The sequence below is a fragment of the Cervus canadensis genome, chromosome 5 (assembly GCF_019320065.1).
Source record: "Cervus canadensis isolate Bull #8, Minnesota chromosome 5, ASM1932006v1, whole genome shotgun sequence".
Lineage (NCBI taxonomy): Eukaryota > Metazoa > Chordata > Mammalia > Artiodactyla > Cervidae > Cervus > Cervus canadensis.
The window spans coordinates 2,583,762-2,607,571 of NC_057390.1; the positions used below are offsets into that span (position 1 = coordinate 2,583,762).

The following is a 23,810-nucleotide window of genomic DNA, read 5'->3' on the forward strand; positions in this document are numbered from 1 at the left end:
TACACACTAAAATATATATAAACAAAATACTTGGTGTTTTTTTTTTTTCAGAATAACTGGAGGGAGCTGAAAATGGGCAGAGGTAAGATGAAAAAGATCTTGGCTCTGAGCCGATTTCTGGTAGGGCTTAACAAGGAGCCCAAAGGGTTTATTACATTAGTCTATCCTCCCTTTAAATTTTTGCTTAACATTTTCCACAATAAAGTTAAAAAACAAAGTTTGTCTCCCACAGTTTAAAATCCAAGGATGCAGGCAAAGCAGTCAACACAGTGTCTGGCTCAAAAGTAGCTATCTGCAGCAGCAGCAGCTTATCCCCAGACAACCTCTGAAGAAGATGGGGTTACTTACGTGACAGGCCACCAGAGCTCCTGTATTCCAGCCAATCAAGATGATGGGCTTGTGGGGGAAATGGCCGTGAACCTTGGTGGGGAGAGAAAGCAGAGAGTGAGACAGGAGCCGCGGCCAGGCGCAGAATGCGGGTGTGCTGCGGGGAGCTGACGGAGGGCAGCCTCACCTCCAGCACTTTGCTTCTCACGGCCCCGACCATGTGCTCCAGACACTGCAGCACTCCCACTCCACTCCCGTTGTTCAGCAGGTGGGTGGCGACAGGGATGACCTAAAGGAAAGAGAGAGGCTGCCAGGCCGTGAGCTCAGTCCCCGATCATCGTCTCTCCAGTCTGCTTAGCCTCCCCTAAACCCTCCAACCCTGGATAAGCACCATCAGCACTCCAGAGACTTGGAGGATGCTCCACATTCAAGCTCATCCGCCTTGCATCTCGGCCCCCGCTTCCTGTACACTAAGGAGTGTACTAAGTGCACTGAGCAATGAGCCCGCGTTGGCCTCTGAAGCCGCCCCCCGCCCCCCACATACCTTGCCCAAGCAGGACAGCTGAGACTGCCAGAAGCGGTGGCGGCGTGAGGTGGGGAACACGGAGCTTGACGGCCCGGAGGAGGCGATGAGGATGAGAGGAGAGCCGGGGAGTTTGCTCTACAGAGTAAGACCCCATCAGAGAGCCAGTGAGTGAGGGAGGCTCCCCCACGGAACCCCACGTACCCCACGACCTATCTTATCCTCGCCAATGTGGATTTGCTCAGGAAACTATGTTAAGCATGACACACGGCCAGTTATTAGTGAACACAGTTAAATACGCCATTTATTATCCTCTTGCCAAGGTTTAGATGCCAAATGTTTAGATTGGAATCTAAAACAAACTTCACGGGCCATAGTGACGTCCAACTTACTGGTTTGTTATGAGAAAGCACCCCCACGGCAGGGTCCCAGGGCCTCTTCAGTAGGAGGGACAAGGCCTCGGCTCCTGCAGCCCCGGTCTTTGTATTGGAGGACACGAGCATCCGGTCAATCAAGGTGGGGATCTAGAAGCAAGGGAGAATAAGGACACTTCCAGTGTGAGGCAGGAGACCCCAATACCAGGGTCAGGTGGGAGGACACAGCCCCACTGTGAGCCAAGGGCAGATTCCAATGACGCCTCTCAGACTTTCCTCACAAGAACAAGTACAAACAAGAGGATGCCTAAAAACACACGTTCCATCATTAAAGGTAAATGGATACAGTCCTTTGGAAACCAATCTGGTGATATGCATTGAGAGACTTAAACTTATTCCTATCCCTTTCCTAAAACTCTGTATCAGAAACACATGTGCGCACATACGCATGCACACACACACACACACAGGGGGTAGGGGGTAAGCAAAAGATAAATTCATTCTCAGTAATAGAGAGTAGAAACAACATAAAGGCATGTACAAGAAGTGGTCAAGCAAATTATCCACATAACCAGATATTATGGATTAAATTTAAAATGTTTAAAACAGTTTATAGTAATATAGGAAAGTCACCTGCTAAAATGTTAAAGGTAAAACAGAAAATATAAAAATCATCTCTAAGAAAAATACAGTAAGAGAACATGCCAAAATGTTAATAATAAACTTTATGGAGATATGAAGAAGCTTCTTCCTTTCCTTCTGTATTTTCTAAATTTCCTCAACGAACATCAGTTGATTTTGTAAGTTAAAAACAAAATAAAACTCTGCGTTTTCTTCTAGTATACTGCCTTCAAGCTCTGGAGTATTGAAGAAATTTGTTACTATGCCCCAAGTAATACAGCCTACTATACTGTGTATACAGTTGACCCTTGAAAAACACGGGCTTGGGACACTAACCACCCCCAACGAAGCTGAAAAATCTGTGTAATTTCAGTTTGCTCTCCATATCAGTGGTTCCACATTACGTCATTACAATTTACCAAAAATGTGACCTCAGAGATGTGTAAATAGAGATTACAGACTTGCTGATGCTTCCCTGAAAAGAAATGTCTGTGTGAATCTCATACTGCCCGCAAAAAGTAAAAATGTCCACAGTTAAGAGAAGGCCCCGCTCACCACAACTAAAGAAAAGCCCATGCAGCAAGAAAGACCCAGCACAGCCAAAAGCAAATAAAATTTTTTTGAGAAATAAGAATAAAAACTACTATGGTGATGCAGGTGGGAAAAGTTCAGCCCATAGCTAACATCAAGCTCAACAGTGAAAAACTGAAAGCTTTCCCTCTAGGATGAGGAACAAGACAGGGATGCCCACTCTCACCACTTTTATTCAACACAGTACTGGAAGTCCTAGCTAGAGCAATTAGGCAAGAAACAGAACTAAAAGGCATTCAAATTAGAAAGGAAGAAGTGAAACTACAGATTTGCAGATGACATCATACTACATACAGCAAACCCTAGACACCAGAAAAACCATTAGAATACATGAATTCAGTGAATTTGCAAGATACAAAATCAATATACAAAAATCTGTTGCATTTCTAAATAATAATGGAGAAATTAAGAAAACATGCTCATTTACAATGCATCAAAAAGAATTAAATAGTTAGGAATAAATTTAACCAGGGCTTCCCTGGTTAAACGTAACTAAGGAGGTAAAAGGCCCATACCCTGAAAACTGTGAGACATTGACTGAAGAAACTGAATAAGACACAAACAAACGGAGACAGTCTACGCTCACAGATCAGAAGAATTAATATTGTTAAAATGTCCATTCTACCCAAACACAATATACTGTACAAATTCAATGCAATCCCTATCAAAATTCCAATGGCATTTTTTACAGAAATAGAACAAATTATCCTAAAATTTGTATGGAACCACAGAAGGCCCTAAATAGCCAAAACAATCTTAAGAAAAAGGAACAAAGCTAGAGGCATCATGCTTCTTGATTTCAAACTATTTGACAAAATTACAGTAATCAAAACAGTATGGTAGCGGCACAAAAGCAGACGCAGAGGAGTGGGACAGAACCGAGAGCCCAGAGTAAAGTCAGGCGTGCACAGCCAATTAGCTTAGGACACAGGAGCCAGGAAGACACAGCGGGGGAGGGGCAGTCCCTTCAGTAAGTGGTATTGAGAAAACCGGATAGCTACATGCAAAAGAATGAACTGGACCATCATGTTACCTTATACACAAAAATTAACTCAGAATGGATTAAAGATTTTGAATGAAGATCTAAAACCATAAAACGTCTGTAAGAAAACATAGGCAGTAAGCTCCTTGATGTCAGTCTTGGCAATATTTTCTTGGATCTGACACCAAAAGTGAGGCAGCAAAAGCAAAAACAAACAAGTGGAACTGCAAACTAAACGGCTCCTGCAAGACAAAGGCAAACATCAACAAAATGAAAGGCAACTTACTGAAAGGGAGAAAAGGTTTTCAAGTCATGTATCTGATAAGGGGTCAATATCCAAAATACACAAAGAACTCATGCAACTCAACACCAGTAAAACAGTCTGATTAAAAAGTGGGTAGATTTGAAAAAAAAAGAAGTGGGTAGATTTGAATAGACATTTTTCCAAAGAAGATATACAGATCTTATATACTATACATGAAAAGACGCTCGAAATTACTAATCATCAGGGAAATACAAATCAAAACCACAATGAGATATCATCTCATACCTGTTAGAGTAGCTATTATCAAAAAAGACAGACATTAACAAATGCTGGCAAGGATGTGGAGAATAGGAAACCCTTGTACATTTTGGTGAGAATGTAAACTGGTACAACTTTTATGAAAAACACTAACAGACGTTCCTCCTAAAATTAAAAACAGAACTACCACATAATCCAGGAATTCCATTTCTGGGCATTTACCAGAAGAAAACAAAAACACTAACTCAAAAAGATATATGCACCCCCATCTTCACTGTAGCATTATTTACAACAGGCAGGATATGAAAACAACCTAAGTGCCCAGTGATGGATGAATGGATAAAGAAAACATCCAATACATACACAATGGAATATTATGCAGCCATAAAAAGGAAATCTTGCCATATGCAAAAGCATGGATGGACCCTGAGGGCACTGTGCTAAGTGAAGTCAGTCAGATGAAAAAGACAAATATCATATGATCTAATGTGTATGTGGAATATGGAAAAACAAAACAAAAACCAAACTCATAGATACAAACAGACTGGTGGCTTTCAGAGGGAAGGGATAGGAGATTAGTAAAATCGGTAAAAGGGATAAAAAAGTATGAAATAAATAAAGTCAAGGGATGTAACATACAGCATGATGACTATAGTTAATAATACTATACTCCATATTTGAAAGCTGCTACAAGAATAAATCTTAAAAATTCTCATCAGAAGAAAAAAAATTTCACTATGTACAGTGACAGATGTTAACTAGACTTATTGTGGTAATCACTTTACCACACATACAAATATTGAAACGTATTGTGTACTTGTCAATAAATGTCAATTTTGTGTGTGTGTGTGTGTGTGTGTTAGTTGCCCAGTTGAGTCAGACTCTTTGCGATTTCATGGACTGTAGTCTACCAGGCTCCTCTGTCCATGGAATTCTCCAGTCAAGAATACTGGAGTGGGTTGCCATTTCCTTCTCCAGGAGATCTTCCTGACCCAGGGATCGAACAGTGCATTGCACGCAGACTCTTTACCATCTGAGTCAACAGGGAAATCCTGTATGTCAATTATATTTCAATTAAAATAAAAAGCTTGAAGATAGCACAAGAAGATAAGTTATTTCTGGAAATGACAAGAAAGGACAGTGTTTCTAATTTTAAAAGAGCAAGACTAAAAAGAGCTCTACACAAAAATGAGGGGACTATTTTACCCATGAGGCTGTCTCAGTTTAACTCAGGAAACAAACACTGATGCAACACTGCTGTTACAAGGCACCAGGCTAGTGCTGACTGCAAAGGAATTTAATCTACAATTTATGAAGACAAGCACACAAATAACTAGAGAGGAGGGGCTGGTAAGTGCCATAAAGAAACAGAAGCCTCACTGCTGTGATCTGAACCATCCAACAGAGAAGATGGAAGTGAAGATACCGCATGCGAAGTGAGATGCACTCTGAAGAATTCCAATAAAAGATAGGGAAAAGCTTTCTAAACAGACACCAGATATAAGCAAGAAAGTCCAGGGCTCACTCCAGGCACAGATGGCCTGAAGTCAAGAATTCAAGTAAGGAAATAGGAGGATATAGGCTAGTAACAAAGGACAGTGTCAAACTGCAAAGGATCTTCACCCTAAACTGGGTGTTTCTTTAAAACTAATTGATATTTTGTCACTGTGAGCCACTCAACACCTAGAGGTAGAGGATCTGACTGAATACTAGATTTTAAAAACTTTTATCTGACAGTTTTCCCAGTGGCTCAGTGGTAGAGAACCCACCTGCCACTGCAAGAGATGCAGGTTCAATCCCTGGGTCAGGAAGATCTCCTGGAGTAGGAAATGGCAGCCCACTCCAGTATTCTTGCCTGGAGAATCCCATGGACAGAGGAGCCTGGCGGGCTACAGCCCACAGGATCGCAGAGTCAGACATGACTGAGCACACAGCGTGTGTGCGTGCACACACGAACACACACATAGTAGAGTACACCTCTGAAATGACAAAGCCTTGAAACTCACTTTTTTGTAAATACAGAACATTCAGACTCCTCTGTCTGAATGAAGCTAGGCAGACCAAGCATCCCTGTTCTCTCCAGCACAGAATCACTCTCAGCAGACAATGAAGAGGATGGGCCCATAGCTTCTCTGCTCCCTTTATAACAGGTCTGATGGTGAAAGTAACTGGGCCTAGAGCGTGACCCCATTCACTGACAATTTCATCCAGCAGGTACATTAGAAGTTTGGGGAACAACTAAATATGTGTTGTGAATCTAACAGTCATAGGAAGACAAGAGCCTGACAGGAGAGACACCGCTGAGCGCAGAAGAGCGCCTCGCAGTCTGGGCCCTTGCTGAGTGAGCGTCCTCTGCCACCCCAGCTGCCCCACACGGTGACTTAGCAGCAGCATGCACCCGGAACGCCTGTGGAGTGCCACCAGTGGTCCGTGATGCTCAATAAACCTGAACACTACTTCATTCTCTTGGGAGCACCCACACAATAACTTCAGCTGGAAAGCAGTGCCAACTTCATCGAGGGAAATGACCTCCAAGGCATCCTGGGCATGCAAAGAAAAGCTGAGAAGTGGACTCTGGGCACGGCTACACCCAGAGCAGTCCCCCAGAGCAGACTCAGCAACGCTCTCCTCTTTCCATAGGCAGAATGCTGGACTACAAACCACTGCCCTCTGGCAGGGGCCATCTTGGCTCCATATCCACGCTGTGCCCTTGCCGCCCCCTATTCACACGTGAGCCAGGGTGCCCACTGCAGAGGAGCAGCACAGGGGGAAGTTTGGGGCCATCTTTTCATCTGTCTCTTTCTCCACAAGAAAATCAGCTCCATCAGAGGAGAATTTGTTTTGCTCACCCCAACACCCGGCACACTGGAGACACAAAACACGTATTTGTTGGGAACATCCAGACAATAACTTCAGTTGGAAAGCAGTGACAACTTCATTATGAGGAAAAAGACCTCCAAGGCCCACTGGCACACAGAGAATCAGGGAAGTGGACTCTGGGCACGACTGCACTGGTCCCCTAGAGTAGATTCACTGGTGCTATTCTCTTTCCAAAGGCAGAATGTACAAATTAATGTCAAATTCCTACCATGCATTTCATCAATGCATCTAGTCCTGAGTTTTATTTCCAGAAGCTAAACCAGTCTTCTTTTGCTTTCAAACAAACTCAGCATCCTTCAACTTACAAACAGATAGTAAACACTAAGTCTGGGAATTTGGGGAATATGGATGGGGAAAGTTGCTGGCCAGCTGCTTGCAAAGGAGAAAAAAACCCACAAAAGTAAAAAACTGAATTAATCCAAGTTATCTGAGGACATGCTGGAGCAAAAAACACACTAAATATAATGGTACCACTTATAAATCACTAACAGTTACCCTGGGTTTCCTATGTGCCAAACTTTGTGCCAAGCATTCTATCCAGATTAACAAATTATCACAAAAGTCCGAGGCAGATATTATAATCAGCCATTTTTTAGAGATGAGGAAACTGAGGTGTTAACCCAAGATTACAAAGCTAATTAGTGATGACAGGATCAGCCAGGCAGTCTGCATCCAGAACCAGTACTCCATCACACTGAACACAGTCCAGTGCAGTAACTACAACCACAGTAAACTACAGTCATAAAGGAAAGCAGTGTGACTGCAATACTGTCAAAGTAAGAGAGTGGGGAAATGTAACGACGCTTTATAAAGAATGAGTCAAGTCCGAGTGTTGCTACCGAAGGCTTGTCATAGTGAGGAGAGACCGAGGCGTCGGCCCCTGTGCTCCTTGCTCCCAGCACCTCCCCTGCCCCACCCCACACCCTCAGCTCCCCGGGAGTCTGCGTCTTCATCCTCTCTCAACACTCCTCCCCGGTAAACCCTTCATCTGTCTTCTCCTTTCTCACCTCACCTCAAACCACAAGTTGCAGGGCTGTAGAGGCTAAACATGTTCTCTGGGTGCCACACCTCATCGTAGAGACAGGAGGGCTAAAGACATTATGCCAAATGAAAACGTGAAATGACACCATGTCTCCTGTTTTCAATAGCAAGCACATTAGCTTCAGTCACGTCCTCCAGACTCACCAGGCAATGACCCAGCCCAATCCCGCTTCCTGAATCCACAGCAGAGGCCAGCTACCCCAGGACAGGGCAGACGCCCATCACAGCCTCACCTTCCCTTTCAGCGTCTGCAGAGCATCCAGGTAGGCTGCCAGCATGGGCAGACTCAGGGTTTCCACCAGGGTGGTGTGCAGCCACTGGATCAGCTTGGTGTCCCAGCTCACACTTGCCAGAGCCTGCCGCACTCTCCTCGCACACTTGTCCACAGCAACACGACGCAGCACGGGCTCATTACAAGCCTGACGGTGGAAGCAGAGGGAACAGTCTGAGGGTCACCTTGTTAGCAACTGGGGTTGGGGGGACGCGGGGGGTGGGTGCCCAACAGATGAGTCAGTCAGAGAGGCCTGAGCGAGGGAAAGCCCGCCAGGGGCAGGTTTCTGGAGTCTTACCCCTTCATTGGCCAAGCGGGCAAGCCGGTCAGATTGCAGGGCTTTGAGGATCTTGTTGAATAGCTTGTTCTGGGCCAGGGTCCAGCCAGTCCTGTAAGAGACACTCTGAGGAATTAAGAGTCAAACCCCGGTGACACTCCCCACGCCAGTACACTGCAAAGAAGATTATGTCATGATTTTTGTTCCTACTGTGAAACAGTGTAACTCCAAGTAGCTGAGTACTAAGCTAAAGCACAACACCCAGATTCTGGTCCCAATCCTGCCAGTGAAGCACCTCAGCATATGTGTTAATACACACACAATAAGTCTTTGTGGGGCTTTGCTGTTTGTTGTTTAGTCACTGGGTCGTGTCCAACTCTGTAGCCTGTCAGGTTCCTCTGTCCATAGGATTTTCCAGTTGGGAATACTGGAGTGGGCTGCCATTTCCTTCTCGAGGAGATCTTCCCAACCTAGGGATTGAACCTGTGTCTCCTGCATTGGCAGACAGATTCTTTACTGCTGGGCCACCAGGAATTATGCCTTTGTGGTTCTAGCAAAGCTCATTAATTACCCAGCAGCTAAAATAATCCATTAGTAAACAAAAGCATGGCAGCACTGCACAGACGTATCTGAATTTCACAAGTTACTCAAAAAAGGTAGACAGGATGAGGAAGCATTTAGTGCACTAAAACCTCACACTAAGATAAGAGGCCTACTTACATCAGTGTTAGGGACAAAGATACAACAAAACCAAGTGGCTGGTCTCCCACTCCTACATAATCCACCCCTCATTAACCTTCCTTCTTTCTCCATGATTTTTTCTGTATATCGCACAATTAACAAATGTACTTTTTTTAATTTTTAAAATAGGTTATGTATTTCTAATTTATTTTTAATTGGAGGATAACCGCTTTACAACATTGTTAGTTTCTGCCATACAACAACTGTTCTATATAAGTTAACTCTGTACATCCAGCGTATGGCCCTGGTTGACACACTTTGACCTTCCTTATGGAAGGCTTTACGGTTCTTCCTCCAACTCAGCTATAAATTCCCTGCTATTAGAAACCTACCCTATTGCTCGTCCCAACCTCATGATACTCGGCACAGCAGCGTAGAGCTGACTGAAGCTTTACCCTCTCCACCCCACTCCTGACAACCTTAATTACTCTGAGACTCCAACTCTGGCCAGTAATCTTCCTACAGATACCAAGAAAAAGGTAACAGAAGACGCCCAATTTGTTTCAGTATTTGTTTACCAACTCTCCCTGCCATAAAAATAAACTGGTGATTAAATCTCATTTTAAAAAATTTAGGTGGATGCCAGACCCAAAGGAGAACCTGGGATGACATCAAGGTAGCACTCCACACCAGCTGGGATAAAGTAAGCAGGACTTTATGACAACTGCGAGCCAAGCCCATTTCAGTCAGCTGAAAGTCAAAGTCCTTGCCATGGGCTGTGTGGACCCCCCTGGCTCTCCAACCTCATCCTCACGACAGCCCCCAGCTTACTATGCTTCTCCGCATTGCCCCTTCCTCATCTCCCCACACACCCTGAGAGCTCCCACCGCACAGACCAGGCCCTAGCCACCCACTCCCTCCACCGGAAACAATGGCTCCCTCTCCAACGGCCAGGTTCTTGCTCAGATGTCCCCTTCTACTGAGGGTTCCCCCGACTCACCCCTACTTAAAACTGCCAACACCTGACTCTCACCTTGGGATTCCCTATCCCCACCTCACATTCCATCTCTTTTATTTAAATGTTTGGTTTGTCTCCCTCTGCTAGAATGTGAAGGCCAAGACGGCAAAGATTTTTGTCTGTTTTAAAAGTGTCTGACACAGAGCAGGGACTTTGAACATCTGCTGAAGACAGACATGGAGGAACTGTATGCACACTACATTCTAACTCCTGTGAACAGCGGAGAACAAATCCAAACCCTCGCACTCCCTACCGCAGAAGGTGCCCAGGTCCTGAGGGGCAGTGCGACACTGATACCTCACGTGGGGGCAACCGTAAATAGAGCCCTTCACCAGATCAGGGTGCCTGGGCCACAAGAACATTGCTTCCAACTTCAACCATCATTTCACTATCCTTGAAAGAGTAAATACCCTCCAGAAAGGAGGAAAATAACAGTCCAGCTTCCTTTCCTTCTGTAAAATACAATCTCCACCTACCACGTTATGTCTCCAGTTTTACAACTTAGCACAGTCGCAAAATCCAGGAAAACACTAGCTATGAGCCAGGAGCGGGCTGTGTGCCTTTAGTCTCCTTGACTGCAAAAGAGATGGACAAGATGATCTATAAAACTCAGGCTAGCTATGATTACTGATGGGAGTAAAAGTTCTATGACAGCAGCCCAAGTCCATGATCACAGAATTCTTTCTTTAGAAGTGCCCTCTATCTTTAGTAGCTTTTGTTGCCACAGCTAAAGCCCGTCTTAACCTCCAAAGCCTCTCATCCTTTTATAAACCCCTTGTGGGGTACCAGCAGCCATCTCAGGTTTCTTGGAATTGTCCTTTTTCTTATTTTCCCATAGCTCTCCTGGCTTAACTTCTGCTGCTTCATCAGGATCTAGTCAGTTTTTGTTGTGGTTGATATTTAGGGAGATTGTGGGTGTGGAAGATGGGGGAGTAGAAGCTTTCACTCAAGGTTGGGGCTCAGGATACCTTGGGACCAGGAGGGCTTGTGTGAACTAGCATCACCAGCCCACTGGTTCATAATCTGATCTTCCTTTACGTTATTTAAAGGTACCACACACTAACACGAGTAGCCCTTCTCTTATGTATAGTATCGTGTAGTATAGTATAGTAGCACTTCTCTTATGTATGTATATGTATAGTGATTCTCTGGTGGGCTTGGGTTTTGGGGGTGGTGGGAGGAGACAAAGATGTCCATAAGCAGTTATAAAAAGCTCTCTGGAGATACATGGATATTTCCTTATTAATAAACTTCCTTGCTTTTAATGGCTGGTTCTACCCTACTGGTGGGCATTGAGGTTCTGTCCCTTTTATTACTATTTATAAACAGTCACAGTGACAACCCCACCTCTCCCCAATACACTCATATACACATCTCTCCACATCTTCACAGGGTCATGCAAATCTCTCTGTAGGATAAATCTCTTGAAGTGGAAATGAAAGATCTGTGTTAAAATTTTAGAATTTCCAGTTCTGTGCAAATATTATGTATAAAGAACCTGCAAAATCTTGAAAGCGGTATTACACTGCAGCCTTACCCCCAGCCCCTGGAGGTGCAAATGGCAACCCACTCCAGTATTCTTGCCTGAAAAATCCCATGGACATAGCAGCCTGGCTATGTGACCTACAGTCCATGGGGTCACAAAAGAGTCAGACAAGATAGAGCAACTGAGCGCTTAACCCCAGCAATAATGCTCAGTGATAATCAAACAGGTTAAACAACAAATACAATTTCTTTATGTTCAAAGATCTCTTGAGCTTTCTCAAAGCCTATCAATCAGGTTGCAAACCCTAATCCCAAGGACAGAGAATGAGGTGTATATAATTTTTACTTATGAGGTACCGACAGCATTTCCAAAATTATCTTGTTCTTTATCATACAACAGAATGTTTTCTCTATTTGTTTTTCTTACCCTGTATTTATTCTGAAACCCAAAATGATGGGAGCAAGGAAAATGATGTGAACAAAATGGGAGGGGGACTAGAAAGCTATTTAGAAATTACCACCATACACCACTGACAGCTGAAATTAAATTGAAAAACCACAATGAGTCTAAAACCCCCAGAAAAAGTTCTTAGGATTGTTGCTGGATATATAACAAAGTGATTCCAAGAACTGAAACATATTCTCTGTATTTTGTGAGCTTCATGGGAGGCTAGAAAATTAAATGGGCAGAAAAAAATGATCTAACCGAAGATTAAGAGTATGCAAAAGATATAATTAAGGAAAAATTTAAAAACAGGAGACAGAATTTTAGATACAAGTCTAAACAGTCAAACAGCTGATGGGAACTGTGGTGAGTCAATACACTCCCCCATCTAAACCTATTCAATTTTCATGAGTACAAAAATGTCTTCTCTCCATTGCTTAGATGAGATCAGGCAATTTTATGTTCTCCACACTCCCACTGAAACAGAATGACATTCTGACTTCTGGCTTCTCTTATCCAAAGCAGCCAAAAAGTCACACCAGTCCTAGAAGAGCCTGGTATTTTCAAAGATAATTCCTTCTCTGACACTAATTCAGTATTAAAATGTCTAAAGGGATTTTTTCTCTTTAACCAGAAGTCAAGCAGAGAGAAACAAAGAACATCAGAGAGAAGAAAAAGGTCACACTTACTTTTTCAGATCATAAAATTCTTTGCTTAAACACCAGGAGAAAGGAAGAGGAATGACAGAGCAAGAGGGAGGGAAAATAAACAACTCAAAGGTCTTGAATAGAAATTTCAAACATCCATCCGAGATTAACACATAGATATTATACATACAATATTGAGAGATACAATTAGAGCAAATTCAGAAAAGGAGAATATCTTTTAATTGAATTCAGAGGTTCCGATTTCTAAGATAAGACAATCTGCTGTAGGACACTAGATGCTTTTACTGAAATGCTGGCAATGTCCTAGAATCCATTTGAGCAAGGTCCTGAAGTACCATGTCAGGAGTATTTTGTTACATGTCCCTGAAAAGCTGTGCATCTAATTAGGTATCTGACAAACATCTGGGGAAAAAAAGCTGGTCCAACTTATTTGGGAAACATCACCATACCTGCAAATATATATCATTTTCAAAAGTTCACCAAGTCACACGATTTTGGCATGCAGACACAAAAACATAATCTAGACCAGGGGTCAGCAGACTTTTTCTATATAATGGACTGGATACTAAATATTTTAGAGTTTCCATCACAACAATTTCACTCCACAATTGTAGTGAAAGCAGCCACAGACAATACCTAAATGAGTGGGCATGACTGTGTTCTAATAACACTGTATTTATGTACCCTGAATTTTGAATTCCTTGTGTCTTCTTTTGATTTTTTTTCAACCACTCAAAAATGTAAAATCCATTCTTAGCTCATGGATCATAGAAAAACAAGCAATGGGCTGGATTTGGCACACAGGCCATAGTTTGCCAACCCCTGATCTAAACAATTAAATGAAGAAGAGAGGGATATTTAAAATCATGCTTCATGGAAAATCAGGCATTACTAGAGAAACCCAGAGTCAGCTGGGGTGAGGGGGATGCGTTTTCTAAACACAGCAAGTTATCTGGGGACCTCCTGGTGGTCCAGTAGTTAGGACTGCATGCTCCCAGTGCAGGGGGCATGGGCTCGATCCCTGGCTAGGGAGCTAAGATCCTGACGTTGCGTGGCTCTGCCGAAAAAAAGAAGTGGTCCGAAGCTATCTGCCACTGAAATAATTCAGGGGGGCAAAATGGGGCACTAAAAAAGAAAAGTAAGTTTCTGACTCCCTGATAGATCAGTCATCTCTCCGAGGAAAAATACATTTCTAGGGGGCTGTCCTATATGAGTTCTTGATGTAGCAAACTGTAACTTTACATGATTTTATACATGGAAGAAAAGAAGCAGCAATTTAACAATAAAATCAAGTGAAAGAATGGCAACAGATGATAATACTCAGAGCAGAGAGAACTAACTACAATCTCCAAACAGCCTACAGATCCAGAATTTGCGGACGAGGTCATAAAAATGGTGACCTCTCAGACTGAAGCCAGTTAAGTATCATCAAATAATGAAATTAGCTGTGTGCAACAGTGATGTACCTGAAGATGTAAGCCTGTTGCTAATGAGAGAAGGACGCCTCCAAAATCTCATCAGACACTAAAAAGCACATAATCTGAGATAAACTGAGCGCTAATTAATCATACCAATCTGTGGCAATGGCTTAACACAGGTGTGGAGGTCCACATGGAGAAAGAGGAGCCAAAGAGTAGAACCTTTGAGTGTTTTTCTCCAGGACTGGGCAGGTGAAGGTGTGCCCAGCCTACTGTTGGCCTACTGTCACCCAGCTACCCTGCTGAAGGAGGGCACCTCCTGCGCAGACGGTCTACCAGCCAGCCACCTCTGGAAGAGAACAGCTTCCCAGACTCTCCTATCGAGCATCAAGGCTCTGGGCCAGGCTGCCCCAGTATCTCATCTGCCGTGCAGCTGGATCTCTGCTTATAAATTAAGAAACTGGCATTCCTACGTATTATTAAGTCTCTGATGACTTTGGTAAGCGTGACGAGCGCGCCCAAAACCCTTTGTCCAGACCAAGGGTGAACTCATAGAACAATTCATGCAATTCTCCTACGCAGCTTCTGAAACTGCAGACTGAGGACAAGGCAAGCAATAACACCACGAGGACACATATCTGCGTGAAGCCACCCTGTCCGGCCATCACTGGTCTCGCTTCACTGCCCTTAGAGAAAGGGCACAGCAGGGGCCAGCACGGGCCCCAGTCAGACTGCGCGCTCTGACAACCCGCTCCACCACCTCCTAGCAGCCCCTCCCCTGCCGGGGCTCAGTCTCTTCACCCCTAGAGCAGACACAGAAGGGATGCGCCCAGGGGAGCTGGGAGGTTTAAGAGAGACAACGCGTGTGAGGCGCTCGGTACGCCGCCTGGCACCTAGAGGGCACGCGACAAACCTGAGTTCTCCTTTGTTACCACCACTGTCAGTATTGTCAGTTATTAACTGTGACAATGGTGATAAACAATTTTGCTGAGCTCTGACCCTGGCAATATTCTAGTAGTCGACCTTCATTCACAGCAATGTTCCTCTTTATCTGAAGCTCTAGAGAGCATTTCCCCTTCTTAGGGCACAAGACTAATTCCAATTCAAGACCCTGAAGAACTTCTCCACAAGATCTTCAACCAGGGTGCAGAACTGCTCCACCCTCACCAGCCACCACCTGATCACACGGGCACACCAGCTCAATGTCATTCCCTGCTTCCAACCAAACTCATGAACCATTCCAACGAGCCTGGAACTTTCCTGCCCTTCTTCCTACCAAATTACTTCTTTTTCCTCCATTACCATAAAGTAAGCGCCCTCCAACATTATGGCACGTTTACTACTTTCCAACTCCTGATGTAAAGACCTTAACATTCCCTTAGAAGATAAATACATATAGAGAGAGCCATGAGGGAAATGTAAATTAAAACCACAATGAGATGTCATTTCACACTTGCTAGAACGGTCATAATAAGAAAAAGACAGATGAAAAACAAATGTTGGCAAAGATGTGGAGAAACTGGAACCCTCATACGCTGCTGGTGGGAATGCAAAATGATGCAGTCCTTTGGGAGAAGAACCTGAAGATTTCTCACAAGTTATCATATGACACAGCAATTCCACTCTTAGGTATATATTCAAGAAAAATGAAAATGTATATCCATACAAAAACAAGTAAATGAATATTCATAGTGACATTACTCATATACAGTAGCCAAAAAACCATTAGCAACCCAAATATCCATCGACAGATGAATGGATAAACAAAATGTGGCACTTCCGTACTGTGGAATATTATTCAGCATTAAAAAGGAATGAACCACTGACATATGCTTCAACATGGATGAGTCCTGAAAACATTACGCTATGTGAAAGAATCCAGTCACAGAAGACCATGTTCTGTATGATTCTATAAAATGTTTCAAAAAGGTAAGTTTAGAGAGACAGAAAGTAGACTGTGGTTGCCAGGGGTTGGGAGGAAATGGGAAGTGACCATTAATGGGTAAGGAGTTTCTTTTGAGGGTAAGGAAAACGTTCATCAAATTGACTGCAGTGATGAATATACTAAAAATCACTGGTTGTACATATTATATAAGTGAATTGTATGCTATGTAAATTTTACTTTCATAAAGTTTTATGCAACAAATACAAGATAAACAAATGTTTGCCAAACAAACAACAACAAATGACCTAAAGAGGAATGTTGAGTCCCCAGGGTCAGTAGGATATAAGAGAGCAAAACGAGCCAGCAAACTCATGAAAACAGGTTGAGGTGCTCCCCCAAAACCACAGACTACAAATCTATCTTTAAAAGTCACTCAAGTCAAACATCTATTAGCCTTTCATACGACTCCAAAATATTTTCACTACTCTAGTTATAGACACTATAAGTATCATACAAGTGGACATTTAATCTTTTTTGGTAGCCTGGCTAACCCCCGTATCATAACGTGTACTATATACACTACAGAGCAAGTCACACCTATCAAATTTGACTCATTTATACATTCAGTTAACACTTACTACTTGCCTACTATGTGCCAGGCAATGTCCGAGGTGTCAGGGATGCAAAGATGGCTGAGACACAAGCTCTCCTCCCAGGGAGCCCACTGCAGAATGAGCTGAGAGTTACAAAGACAGGAGAACATTCTGATTCCTATGGCTGCAAATGAAATAAACTCCTAAAAATATGTTTCAATGACAACGATACAAGATATTTACAATGCACTGACCATGAACCCTGAGTGAGTGCCCAGTCCTCTCAGAAGCAACCTACCTGTTGACATGCTCCTCCCAGTCCTCGGGCGGGGGAGGGGCATCTGCATCGGTCCTGGCGAAGATGACGTGCCGTTCACACTCATTCATCACACTGCGTGCCTTCTGATTGTCGTAGAGTGGCACAGGGGTGGATATGACTGTCTCCACGTCTATTGGGACATCTGATTCACTGTAACAGTGAGGAAATAGAACCAGCCACACATATTTCACACAACCTAAGTATTTAATGATTGTACCATTGCCAAATATGTCTCTTTAACATAATCAGCTTTTTATCTATTTATTTTTTTTGGCTGTACCATGCAGACTGTGGGATCTTAACTCCCTGACCAGGGATCGAACTTGTGGCCCCTGCACTGGTGAGGGCAGAATCTTAATCACTGGACTGCCCAGGAAGTCCTTAATCAGCTTTAAAATATGCGTAAGCACACTATGTCCACAGAAAATTAGGATCTAAAGTTACCTTTCCCACACGTATCTAGATCTCTGGGACATACTGGTATATGAAAGGGAAAGACAAAGTCATTTTAAGTGAGCTTATGTAAAACTGACAAAGAGCTATTTTTTAAAAAGACAAGTATATTCCATAAGCATATAGTTGATTGCCTAAAGGTGCTTTTCAATACCGTAGCTATAAGCCACATGCAAATATTTAACTTAATAACAATTAAATAAAATAAAAAATTCATTTCCTCAGTCACACAAGCCATATTTCAAGAGCTCAAGAGACATGTCTGCCTCAGTTCAGTTCAGTTCAGTTGCTCGGTCGTGTCCGACTCTTTGCGACCCCATGGACTGTAGCACACCAGGCCTCCCTGTCCATCACCAACTCCCGGAGTTGACTCAAACTAATGTCCACTGAGTCGGTGATGCCATCCAACCATCTCATCCTCTGTCATCCCCTTCTCCTCCCGCCTTCAATCTTTCCCAGCATCAGGGTCTTTTCAAATGAGTCAGCTCTTTGTATCAGATGGCCAAAGTAATGGAGCTTCAGCATCAGTCCCTCCAGTGAATATTCAGAACTGATTTCCTTTAGGATTGACTAGTTGGATCTTCTTGCAGTCCAAGGGTATCTGAAGACTCTTTTCCAACACCACAGTTCAAAAGCATCAATTATTCGGTGTTCAGCTTTCTTTATAGTCCAACTTTCACATCCATACATGATTACTGGAAAAACCATAGCCTTGATTAGACAGACCTTTGTTGGCAAAGTAATGTCTCTGCTTTTTAATATGCTGTCTAGGTTGGTCATAACTTTTCTTCCAAGGAGCAAGCATCTTTTAATTTCATGGCTGCAGTCACTGTGATCTGCAGTGATTTTGGAGCCCAAGAAAAGAAAGTCTGTCACTGTTTCCATTGTTTCCCCATCTATTTCCCATGAAGTGATGGGACCGGATGCCATGATCTTAGTTTTCTGAATGTTGAGTTTTAAGCCAACATTTTCACTCTCTTCTTTCACTTTCAAGAGGCTCTTTAGTTCTTCTTCGCTTTCTGCCATAAGGGTGGTGTCATCTGCATATCTGAGGTTATTGATATTTCTCCTGGCAATCTTGATTCCAGCTTGTGCTTCTTCCAGCCCAGCGTTTCTCATGATGTACTCTGCATATAAGTTAAATAAGCAGGGTTACAATACAAAGCCTTGACATACTCCTTTCCCAATTTGGAACCAGTCTGTTGTTCCATGTCCAGTTCTAACTGTTGCTTCTTGACCCGCATACAGGTTTCTCAGGAGGCAGATCAGTGATCCACACAGTCAAAGGCTTTGGTATAGTCAATAAAGCAGCAGTATATGTTTCTCTGAAACTCTCTTGCTTTTTCGATGATCCAACGGATGCTGGCAATTTGATCTCTGGTTCCTCTGTCTTTTCTGAATCCAGCTTGAACATGTGGAAGTTCACAGTTCATGTACTGTTGAAGCCTGGCTTGGAGAATTTTGAGCATTACTTTGCTAGTGTGTGAGATGAGTGCAATTGTGTGGTAGTTTGAGCATTCTTTGGCATTGCCTTTCTTTGGGATTGGAATGAAAACGGACCTTTTCCAGTCCTGTGGCCACTGCTGAGTTTTCCAAATTTGCTGGCATATTGAGTGCACCACTTTCACAGCATCATCTTTTAGGATTTGAAATAGCTCAACTGAAATTCCATCACCTCCACTAGCTTTGTTCGTAGTGATGCTTGGTAAGGCCCCCTTGACTTCCCACTCCAGGATGTCTGGCTCTAGGTGAGTGATCACGCCATCGTGATTATCTGGGTCGTGAAGATCTCTTTTGTACAGTTCTTCTGTGTATTCTTGCCACTTGTTCTTAATATCTTCTGCTTCTGTTAGGTCCATATCATTTCTGTCCTTTATTGTGCCCATCTTTGCGTGAAATGTTTCCTTGGTATTTCTAATTTTCTTGAAGAGATTTTCTAGTCTTTTCCCATTCTATTGTTTTCCTCTATTTCTTAGCATTGATCCCTGAGGAAGGCTTTCTTATCTCTCCTTGCTATTGGAACTCTGCATTCAAATGGGTCTATCTTTCCTTTTCTCCTTTGCCTTTGGCTTCTCTTCTTTTCACAGCTACTTGTAAGGCCTCCTCAGACAACCATTTTGCCTTTTTGCATTTCTTTCTTTTCTCTCCAAGAAAAAAAAAAAGAAATGTCTGCCTAAGGCTACCATATTAGATGAAGCAGGTACAGAACACTTCTGTTACTACAGAGTCTGTCAGGCAATGTTGGTCTAAAGTTCTAAATTATTCATACAAATTTTCCTTTCCTTACCAACTCAACCAATAGCTAATGACATGCTGTAAAAGCCCATGATTGTCTAAGACAGATCGCTGAGAACGCAGACAGACACCTTAGCTTACTCACTCTGTAAGGAGCCCACAACAGAAACAAACACAAGTGGATACCTGAAAAATCTTTCGTATTTTAGAACATTAATGAAAAAAATAAATAAAATGTTAATGAAATCCTAGTGCTGTGTTTTTCACTGCAATATGTGATGCACCCAAAATACGGTGTCAATCACACTGGTCTACTGGCTATCTAGCAAATGTCACTTTAACTTTTTGACCTCAATGATGCTACTGTATACATTCCCAATGGCTAGAATAATTACATCATTATAAAATGAAGTGAAATAATGTGCAGCTGGATTTGGTGGTGGGTGAAAGAGCTGATTATCTTTTGTGGACCAGACTTTGGGCAAGGTACTTAGACTTGGATGCCTGAAAAAGAAGTTCTGATGTCACAATTCCAACCCTATCTTTCTGGGGTCCCTCCCAACTAATGGCACTACTGAGCCAGAAACATGAGAGTCATCCTCCCTTCTTTTCCCCTTAATCCTGGTCACTCTTGCCAACTCACCACAGCAGGTCATGTTGGATCTACCCAAGAAATACACCTCAAGGCCATCCCTCTTTCCCCACTTGTAATATGCCTGTCCCATCAAGGCTCATGATCTCCGACCCTGACCACTCTGCAATGGTCTCCTAGCCAGGCCTTATCTATTCCACTTCAGCACTATCATGTATTCAACAAAAATTCAAAGTGATCTTTTTAAATATAAATTCAATCTCTAGCTTAAAATCCTTCAATGACTTCTCACCAACTCTGAGAATCAAATTCCTACATGAGGTAGCCACTGCCAGCTTCTCCCCTAGCTCCCACTTACGCCCCCACTGCAACCACCTTCCAGATCCAGTGGCCTAAAAACAGCTCCTAAAATATGCCAAACTCCCACTTACAGGGCCCATATATGGAGCCAGTCTATAAGAGGAAGTAATTTTCTGAGTATTGAAATGACCAAGTCCACAAAATTTCACTTTAAGAAAATAATCATGAGATTTAAATACAGGAATTTCAATGTTTACAAGAAGCTATTACATAACTAAGAGAGAGACTTGCAATTCTATTTAAAAGAGCTCTTCAGTGATGCCCTTGATGAGAAGCATCAGGATTATGCTCAATTATTCTCTAAAATCACAGATCCTGTGACCTGTACATCCAAAACAGGCCAACAAAATGAGGCACTCGCTGGGAAGTGAAATAAAAACCACTATTCTACATGTGTTAAACAAACACAGGTCATGGCACTTCTAGCTCATTAAGGCTCACTGGGGGATCAAAAGAAGCAAAGCACAAGATCTCTGTTTTCCAGCAAACCTAAAACCTGTGCTAGAGAGATTAAACATCAGGTCAGATTGAGACAAACAAAAACAACTCCTCCCAAAAAAAGTTTATAAAATTATTAGGGGTATGATTTTATCATCAAAATAGAATATATCACTAAATCTTGAAACACCTTGTGTTCCAAGGTAATCAGAATGCCTTAAAGCTCAAAAGAATTGCTAAACAAGTTTGCATAGACCAAATGTAACTATATCACACACTACATGGTAAGTTTATGAAAAAATTCCTGACCCTATTATGTAGGTGGGCTGAAAATATAACCAGATCTAAGAAGGGTTAAGATCAACCCATGGTGACAGTTCTATAACAAGTTAAGAGGGAAAGAAAAGTGGTGCACATGTGCTCCTAAGCTTTGCAGGTGAATGGAGGAAAAACAAATCAAATTACCATAAAAAGGTTACTTGCCAGTGTTGGAGCCAGAACACTGGGCTATTTTAGGAATGAGTCTAATCCTATGTGACAATTTTTAAAAGTCAACTCTTCCATCTTTTTCTTCCGTTTAAATAATCCTCTTCAATTCCTCTTTCCACACAAGTCCTCTTATCTTAAATGCAATCAGCTGTTTGCTTTCCTTTGGATATCCTGCCTTCCTAACTCATTAGATGTCTTGAATCCAGATGTTCACCAAGAGGCCTGACATCCTCAGGGTGGTTAAGAAGGATGCTGAATTAAACATCCATGCCCCACCCCACCCCTAATCTCCCACAATAATCCACTCTAATCCCCAGCTGATTACTGCCCAGTTAGGGTGACCGCAGCCCATAGGAGAGAAGGCCAAACTCACATGGTACTTTCATGCTGTCTCCGCGGAGTAACAAAGAGCATGCGGGTGGGGCGGGCACTGCTGGCATCGGGGTGGGCACTCCACGGCTTAGCATAGCTGTGATCCAGAAACACCAGGTCCAGCTCCCGCTCATGCACCGAGAGCTGGAAGAGCAAAGAGGTGCCCATGCGCCGCGCTGAAGTCTGGAAGTCCCTCTCCCCACCGCGGTGGGCCATGTCAGAAGAGGGGCAGCAGGTCAGAGAATGGTTATCTGCATGCTAGTCACCTGCGGTGAAAAGTTTCAGTTCAAGTCAATTCAAACGCTCTGAATTTCTTCCAACCTAGGACATCTTAATAGGCTTCTTATTTTAGTGACCTTCTACCACTGGCAGTTGAGTATTATATAATTACACATCTGTCACACTGCAGACCCTTGCCCGCGTAAGGTTCCTGAGATCCCACTCCACCACCCAAAACGGCTATGGCGCCCCCTCCATCCTCAGTCTCTACAATTCGGTCCATTGGGAAGCTGGGGGACTGCCTCACGTGGACAGATACTAGGCTGGCTTGGCCAGCGCCACAATTTCCCAGGTGGGCGCAACGGGTTTTGGCAAACAAGAGGAATCACAAATAGTACTAATTCCACAGTTAAGGGTCATGGAGCCGTCTCCGGCCGGAGCGTGAGCATTGCTGAAACAGTTGCGCAACGTGGGCCTCGGGGAAGCCCTGACGTCTCTCCTTTGTGTTAAACAAAAGTTTTTTAACTACTTCATAATGCTCTGGAGTTTTAAAAATCTACAGATGAGCGGTCTTCCCCAAAGTCTGTAACAAAATGCTACGCCGGGAAGGCCCCTCTCCCTCACCCAAGGCCCAGGTGGTCCCCAGGGAACCGCCCTCTACCCCAGGTACCCTCGGGGGTCCTGCCCCCGAGCCTCAAAACCGCTCTAGCAGGCAGGCAGGGCTCGTAATTCGCACTTCACAGACACAGGCGCCGGCTCAAGGGGATGGAGTGACTTGGCCAAGGTCACCGAGAGTTCGCGGCGAGGAGGAGCCGCCTCGCACCCGCCTCCCGCCCGCCCCGGCCGGGCTAAGTGCCCGCGTCACGGCGGCCCGAGCCCGCCCCCGGCCCTACACGATCGTCCGACCCAGACCGCCAGGACCCGGGCTCTAGCGCCCGGCCCCCGCATGTCCCGGGAGCCGGGAGATCCTAGCCGAGTCCCCCTGCCCGCTCCGACCCGGACCACGACCCCTCAGGCCCGCCATCCCGGCCAGGACCGACTCTCCCTCACCCGCAATCGTCCGGCCGCGCGCTCGGCCCGGGCCGGATCCCTGTGCGCGTGCGCGTTACCGCTTCCACGCCCTGGCGCCCCGGGCACGGAGCAAAACACGGAAGTGGATTCCAGCTGGGAAGGGAGGGGCGGTGAGCCGCAAAACCCGGAAACGATGCTGCTGCAAGGGAATCTCTGCTGCTGCTGCTGCTAAGTCGCTTCAGTCGTGTCTGACTCTGTGCGACCCCATAGACGGCAGCCCACCAGGCTCCCCCGTCCCTGGGATTCTCCAGGCAAGAACACTGGAGTGGGTTGCCACTTCCTTCTCCAATGCAGGACAAAGTGAAAAGTGAGAGTGAAGTCGCTCAGTCGTGTCCGACTCTTCGTGACCCCGTGGACCGCGGAGCCTACGAGGCTCCGCCGGCCATGGGATTTTCCAGGAGAGAGTACTGGAGTGGGGTGCCATTGCCTTCTCCAGGGAACCTCTACCTCTGCTTTATTGACTAGCCAAAGCCTTTGACCGTGGATCACAACAAACTAGAAAATTCTTCAAAAGGTGGGAATACCAGACCACCTTACCTCCCTTCTGAGAAATGGGTATTCAGGTCAAGAAGCAACAGTTAGAACTGGACATGGAACAACAGACTGGTTCCAAATCAGGAAAGGAGTACGTCAAGGCTGTATGTTGCCACCCTACTTAT

At 44.1% G+C, this 23,810-nt stretch overlaps 1 protein-coding gene across 3 annotated transcripts in view; it reads right to left on the reverse strand.

Annotated features, from left to right (window-relative positions):
* KANSL3 (KAT8 regulatory NSL complex subunit 3) overlaps window positions 1-23,221 on the reverse strand; it is a 41,386-nt gene extending 18,165 nt beyond the window's left edge. For 2 of the 3 annotated variants that reach the window (XM_043467805.1, XM_043467802.1), the window contains exons 1-9: window positions 23,131-23,221; window positions 21,863-22,127; window positions 16,902-17,072; window positions 8,432-8,522; window positions 8,096-8,281; window positions 1,243-1,374; window positions 872-988; window positions 515-616; window positions 349-420 (exon numbers count right to left, since the gene is read on the reverse strand). In XM_043467805.1, coding sequence (XP_043323740.1) covers window positions 349-420; window positions 515-616; window positions 872-988; window positions 1,243-1,374; window positions 8,096-8,281; window positions 8,432-8,522; window positions 16,902-17,072; window positions 21,863-22,077 — 1,086 coding nt within the window. In that variant the 5' untranslated portion in view covers window positions 22,078-22,127; window positions 23,131-23,221. The other variant, XM_043467803.1, reaches the window with a different exon arrangement.
* Window positions 23,222-23,810: the final 589 nt, after the last annotated feature.